Below are 6,491 nucleotides of genomic sequence, written 5' to 3' on the forward strand. Positions count from 1 at the left end.
ATGAATTCCCAAGCCTTAATTTTACATGAAATCATGTGTATTTTAATTTAGATATATATAATTAAAAAAAAAAAAAAAAAAAAGTATTAATTTCATCACTTCTGTAATTATACAAGACACCCCTCATTTAACAAATACATCCATGTAAAATGACAGAATACTTTTTATGTTATTGTCACAAATTGCATCTAATTTAAAAAATTACTTAAATGATTTAGAAATCATATTTACAGCATTAAGCTTTTTCGTTGAATACTTTGATAAATAAATACAGTTTTATTTACCAAATAAATATACTGTAAAATTACAATACATTTTGCAAATGTATTTTATTCTTTTTTTTGCAAAACATTTTAGTTTTCTTAAAACAACAACAACAACAACAACAACACGCATTTCATGGTTATTCATGGTTTCATGGTATTTAATTCAACACTAGATGCATAATGCTCTTAATCCACTTATAATTTTATTGACATGTTTTGTGTATTTCAAAAACACATTAAAAAAAAACAAAAATCTGTAAAATTGAAAAGGAAAAGTTTTTCTTTTTCTTTTACAATACAGACACAGAGAGTTGCCACCCAGGGGGAAAAACAAAACAAAACAAAACAATAAGAATATCCGTTTCTGTGCCACCCCAGTGTGCGTAATTGTCTCAGCCTGGCCTCTCCAGTAAAAACTGTCTGCCTCCTTCACTGGAAACCAGTAAACCAGCAGGACTGATGCTGTTTCCCTCCTCTGCCCTCATGAAACTCATTCAATGGACAAGTGAAAAGTCATGTTAACATAATAAAATATTTTCACGTATAATCCATCGTCTATAATCATTTATTTATTGTTTCGGATTTGATGCCAATTTTAGACTCTCCATTGACAAACCAGCTTTTACAGATTAAACTGGATTTCCACAGACAGAGCTGAGGCTCCGCAGATCAGCATTAACGTGGATCCCTGTCTAACACCCGGCTGGGAGACAGTCAGAAGAGTTAAGTGGAAGGTACGCCAGTTATGTCCTTTTAATTGAATTAGCTCCAGTGTAAACAATAAGCGCTTGACGCGAGATGACAACTGTACCGACTTGGCAGAGTCCCGCTGGGGGAGGCTGCTGTCTGCCCGCCTCGGTGCTCCGACTGCGGGGAGAGAGAGAGGAGTCTGCCGGCGGGGCCTGGAAAGGCTATTTTGATAAGTGACACCCCCCACCTCTCTCACACACACACGCACACACGCACACGCAGAAACACACAGCTGCTCGGAACCATGACAGAAGATGACGGATACAGTTGTCGCGGAGGGACAAGTCAAATTTAGAGATGGAAAAAAGGTCAATTCCACATGTTTCTTTCTTATTTCACGCTTTGAAATACACCCCAATACTTCCAGGCCAACCGGAGGAATGTATTTTGTGATTCACTCTTTCTTTACAAACTTCTCCACAGTGGAAGACTCGGTGGGTCGTTCTTCGGAAGCCCTCGCCGGTCGCAGGTATGTGCCCAACCACCGCTTCTATTTTTACTGTCGTCTCTTATTATCCCACACTCATGATTTGCACATTTTCACAGCCACACAAAGACCTGCCGTTTATTCATCCGTATCATCCTGCACTAATCTCTTCCAATTTTCTCCAGTTTAACTGATCACAACTTGCCAATTGGTCTGTTGGCTGTGCGCCACGGAGCGCATAACGCACCGTATCGGCGTCAACACGCGTGGACATTGTGCAAATACATCAGCTGAATTGATCGGGTGAATTTATTCAAATGACCAAAATCAATTTTAAAAAGGTGCCGACAAAACATGAGCCCTGCCGCCCCTTACAAATTAAGAGTCTGGGTGTTACATTCTAGGGCTTTATCAGTACCAAGTGGATTTAAGGTTAATTATTTGAAAGCCTTCCAGCCAACAAATAAAAAAATAAAATAAACCTTGACATTGCCAAAGTGTACCAGAGGTTTCTCACTGAAAGCTTGGCAAGAACAGACAGCCACACATGTCTTAAAAAGTGAATTCACTTGAGATGCTGTGAGGACAGACACTGATCCCCCTTCAGCGTACAAAAACATATGGCTCAGAAGGCCACTGCTGTGTCCTTGAAGAAACTGGCAAGAGTGGTGGGAATATCGTGGGCCACTCCGCTCCTCTCTGCCCTGTATGTCAATATGTGTGTATTTGTGGCTTGACTTTCATTATCAGCTGTGCCAGTGGATCAGCTCATTGTTTCAGGGTTTGTTATGACAGCTGTGCCACATTAGACAGGCAGGCATGCAGCGGGGGATCGCAAAAAAGAATCCTGCATTCCGCTATTAAACATGAATTGTACTTTAAATGTTGTCAGATTGTAAAGGTTGTCTCTTTGTGTGTGTCCCAGACTGTCTGTCTTTGCTGGTGTATAAAGACAAGAAGAAAGGGAAGGAGAAGAGCAGCGGCCACAAGGAGAGGCTCAATGTAACGCTGGAGGTGCGTTGAACGTGGAACCAAAGGTTTCTGATGGCAGGTGCAGGAGATGTGTGCTGGTAGCAGGTTGACTGAAGCTCTTTCATGATTTGCTCTCATATACCTCAGCTTTTCTGGTGCTGTTGGGAGGCAGCTGTTGCATAAATGTGCAGTAATGTGATGTGAATGCCGCATGGATGGATAAAAACACAAAAACTGCCCAAATTGTTAGAGCACTGGTTAAAAAAACTGTAACACAATGTGACAAACACAGAAAATCAGCAGAAAAGGGAGCTGAAAACACACCATAATCCACTAAATTAAATGTGTATGGATTTGGCACAAGTGTCCTCAAGAGTATCATATAAGAAAGCTCAGTGTACATCATTATTATCTACATGAACTAATTCCCAGAAACTCTCTCAGTAAACCGAGACCAAAGGAACCAGAGGGTCACAAGATCTGCTTTCTCTGATATTTGAGATAGTTTTGTGCTGCGGTCTCATGTTTCAGTTTGTCACTATGCGGTTGCAAAAGTATCCACACCTGACGTCAGGATTTCATCGGGTCAAATCCGCTTGACCTCAGCTATAAATCGTACGATGAAGAAAGAAGAAAAGAGCATGCTGGCAATATTTTTTGCAGTTTGCGTGTATTTTTCTGTTGTCCCTCAGGGGATCTGTGGTGTGGAGCCTGGTCCTGGGTATGACGGAGTGTCCTACAGCCTCTCCATCCTCTGCCTGAACCACATGCTGGTCCTGGGCTTCAACAGCAGAGACGCCCTGCTGGCGTGGGACGCCCGCATCCGCTACAGCCTCGGAGAAGGTCAGTGGCTCAGCCTCGCGGGGATGATACAGTCCCGAGTAGTTGTTCAAAGATGTCACAGATCAATGCGTTTAACGGGGATTGCTGGTAACACACATGGAAAAGTCATTTATTTAAATGTAAAGTTGGATCAGGTAAGTCTTTGCAGTGTTTACCAATTTTACAGATTTCCTTGCGCGTCGTTGATGACAGTAACATTCTGGAATGGAGCCATTTGATTCAAAAGAGCATCAGCGCCGATTAAATAGTTTAAAACTTGTTTATAAATCAGTTTATAAAAGGACATCAAATCGTACTTGACTTGTGTTGACCATACACCCAATCTGCTACAGCATCACTCCTTTTATTTAGGCTATTTATTATTATTCCTTTTCTAAACTTTTTTCTTTGACCAGTGAAGTGTCGTGGAAAAAGTGATCCACAAGTATTAATTTTTTATGTTTCAATCGCATGTTTAATCATTCAGAAATGTCATATTCTGTATGCATTCATTTACTTCTAATAATAGTTGTAGAAGTCATAATGGAAGTGATATTAATTTCTGATATTTTTAGTCTTTATGTGTCCTTTTGCACAGATTTTGAACTTTCACTTTTCACTCCATTAGGTTTGTTCACAACTCTGTGCTGCTGTAAATGTGAACAGGATTTAGGGGATATAACTTTAAACATTTGATCAGCTTTAAAATAAAGGACAACCTAAAGAAAAAAGGTTGGAAAGCCAGAAACCTCAACACCTCCTGCACACTTACTGTTCATTGTGACTGTTCACTCTTCAAATATGATGTGCATGGAATACTTTGCTCATTGTGAAGTAATTTTACAACATCATCGTGTCAGTCATTATCTGAATTTCAAGCCTGAAACTGTCCTTGTGTGTGTAGGTGTGATTTAATTGGCTACAAAGAATGTCAGAGAACAAAGCTGTGTGTTACTGAGTCCGTACGGGTTGGGATCAAAACACTAGAGGCCACTTTATAAAACTGACGAGAGAAACTAAAGTTGAATTTTGACAGCAGACAGACACTTTCTGTCTTCCATCACTTTAGCTAATCTCTGTCTTCAAAATCTGGTGCGTCAACTTCACAACTTTCCTTCAGTAGATTGAAAAGAAAGATCTGAGGGGAAAAGAGCAAAAACAACTTACACTTTTATCTCCAATTTGACAAAACTGCACATTATTAACAGCTCCACCAAAAACTTCTCACATAGTTTTGGTTCAATAAATATTAAAATGATCTAATATCTCAACAAAAATGAAAGATTAGAGAAAACCTTCAAAAACTGGCAACAAATTTGTGTATCAGAATTGATCTTTTCTTCTTTACCTGCTGTTCCTGTATATAAAAATGGATATAAAGTAGTAGTGGTAAAAATAATCCGTCAGAGGGACCAAACCAGGGGCCTCATTGATCATCAGTGCGTAAGCACAGATATGTGCGTAGAGCGTGCGTACAAACATTCCTACGCAAAGTATGGAATTTATCAACTTGTACTTATACTTAGGAATGTGCGTAAATATACGCACACCTCTGACCATGCGTACACACAGAATCTAGCGGCAGAATAGTGAAACTACAAATAGAAAGCATTCGGGGATTTTGACCACCGGCACATTCCAGCGTGAGGTTGGAGACATATGCGGCATTTCCTGCCACCACTGAGCAGGATCAAGCCGGCAGTGTTGGATGCCATAATTCCCCTGGCCACAGCCTACATCCAGTTCCCTTACAGCCATCACCGATGAGCCCAAATCAAACGGGGACTTAACGCCGTCACTGGATTCACAAACATAAGTGGAGCCATAGACAGCACCCACATAGCAATCAAAGCAGCATCACTAAACGAGCTTAATTTTGTAAATAGGTAAGGCTTTCATTCAATCAATGTACAGATAATTTGCAATGCGCATTTGTCGCTATCCAACGTCTGCAGCTTGGAGGAAGGCATGACTCATTTATTGAGCAGAACAGTTCTGTGGGTGCGTCTCCAAGCAGGAGCTGCTGAAGACGGCTGGCATGTTGGTGAGTGTCACAGAGTGTGAGATGTTTTAGCTGAACTTAGTTTGGTTATTAAAACATCTTATCTGTAGGTGAACAGGGTTATCCACTGGGTGAAAGCTCGGTATTAATTCGCCCTTCTTGCCATGATGATGACGACAGGTGAGGAAAAAATAAATCTTCACTTGCTTTATAAAGAGGTGTGTTGTTGCCATATATGGTGATTTGGAGGCGTTTCTGAAGACAGCGTGCACGAGCACGGAGGTTAAAAACGAGTGTGATTTATCAACACTGATGTGCGTAGGACCCACGTATGCACGTTTGATAAATACAGATTTTTTTGTACTTACGCACACTTTAAATTTCATGCGTACGACAGAATTTAGAACCGTTTCTACACACTAATGATAAATGAGGCCCCAGGCCCCATGTACAAAGGGTGCGTATGCACAAAAATGTAGCTTTTCCATGCTCACATTCAGATGTATCAAGAGTGAAATGATTGTGGAAACGTGCGGTCCTTTGCGCCAACTTCTTGACTGGCGTACACATGTTTCGATTGCTTTTGAGCCGTTGGCGACACTTCGAGGTGATGCTTGGAAACTGTTAATAATGTAAAAAAAAAAAAAAAGGTCATTCCTCAAAGTGATATGCACATCAGAGATACACAGATAAACAATTAACACACCCAGGTGTTTGCAATCAGATGAATGGATGTAAAAGTTTGCGTAAAATGGTGCAGAAAATACCGGTAACAACAATGGCAGCTTTGGCAATGTTGGAGGATATTGCCAATATAGCAGTGCGAAGAGAACAGACTTCCGGAGACCTCAGGACGACGACTGGCTGATCAGCAGCTTTAGGTTCCCGAGGACAATCCTCTTGGAACTGTGCGCGGACCTGCGGCCATTATTGGAGCGCAACACGGCCAGGAGCAATGTCCTACCTGTGCCCATACAGGTGCTGACCACATTGGGCTTCCTCGCCACAGGGTCATTTCAGTGGGAGCTGGCCGACCGATCAGGATTGTGACGGTCGACATTGAGCCGAGCCATGCCAGCTGTGTGGATGGAACTGTCCGAATGTCGGCCAGATATATCAAATTCCCATACACTGCAGTTGAACAGGACGACATAAAAGTGCAATTTGCAACAAGGCCGGTTTTCCTCTCGACTAGCTATCGACTGCACACACATTGCTGTAAAGGCACCATCATAAGATCCATCCATCCATT

At 41.4% G+C, this 6,491-nt stretch overlaps 1 protein-coding gene across 1 annotated transcript in view; it reads left to right on the plus strand.

Moving 5' to 3' along the window:
* The first annotated feature begins 1,250 nt into the window (after positions 1–1,250).
* The window catches only part of LOC103354519 (protein Dok-7-like), a 33,967-nt gene continuing 28,726 nt past the window's right edge, over positions 1,251–6,491 (plus strand). Inside the window, exons 1-4 of the mRNA XM_008277925.1 lie at positions 1,251–1,324; positions 1,440–1,485; positions 2,369–2,457; positions 3,108–3,258. Coding sequence (XP_008276147.1) covers positions 1,271–1,324; positions 1,440–1,485; positions 2,369–2,457; positions 3,108–3,258 — 340 coding nt within the window. The 5' untranslated portion in view covers positions 1,251–1,270. The remainder of the gene's footprint in view (positions 1,325–1,439; positions 1,486–2,368; positions 2,458–3,107; positions 3,259–6,491) is intronic.

The sequence above is a fragment of the Stegastes partitus genome, unplaced genomic scaffold (genome assembly GCF_000690725.1).
Source record: "Stegastes partitus isolate 25-593 unplaced genomic scaffold, Stegastes_partitus-1.0.2 Scaffold110, whole genome shotgun sequence".
NCBI classification, from domain to species: Eukaryota; Metazoa; Chordata; class Actinopteri; family Pomacentridae; genus Stegastes; species Stegastes partitus.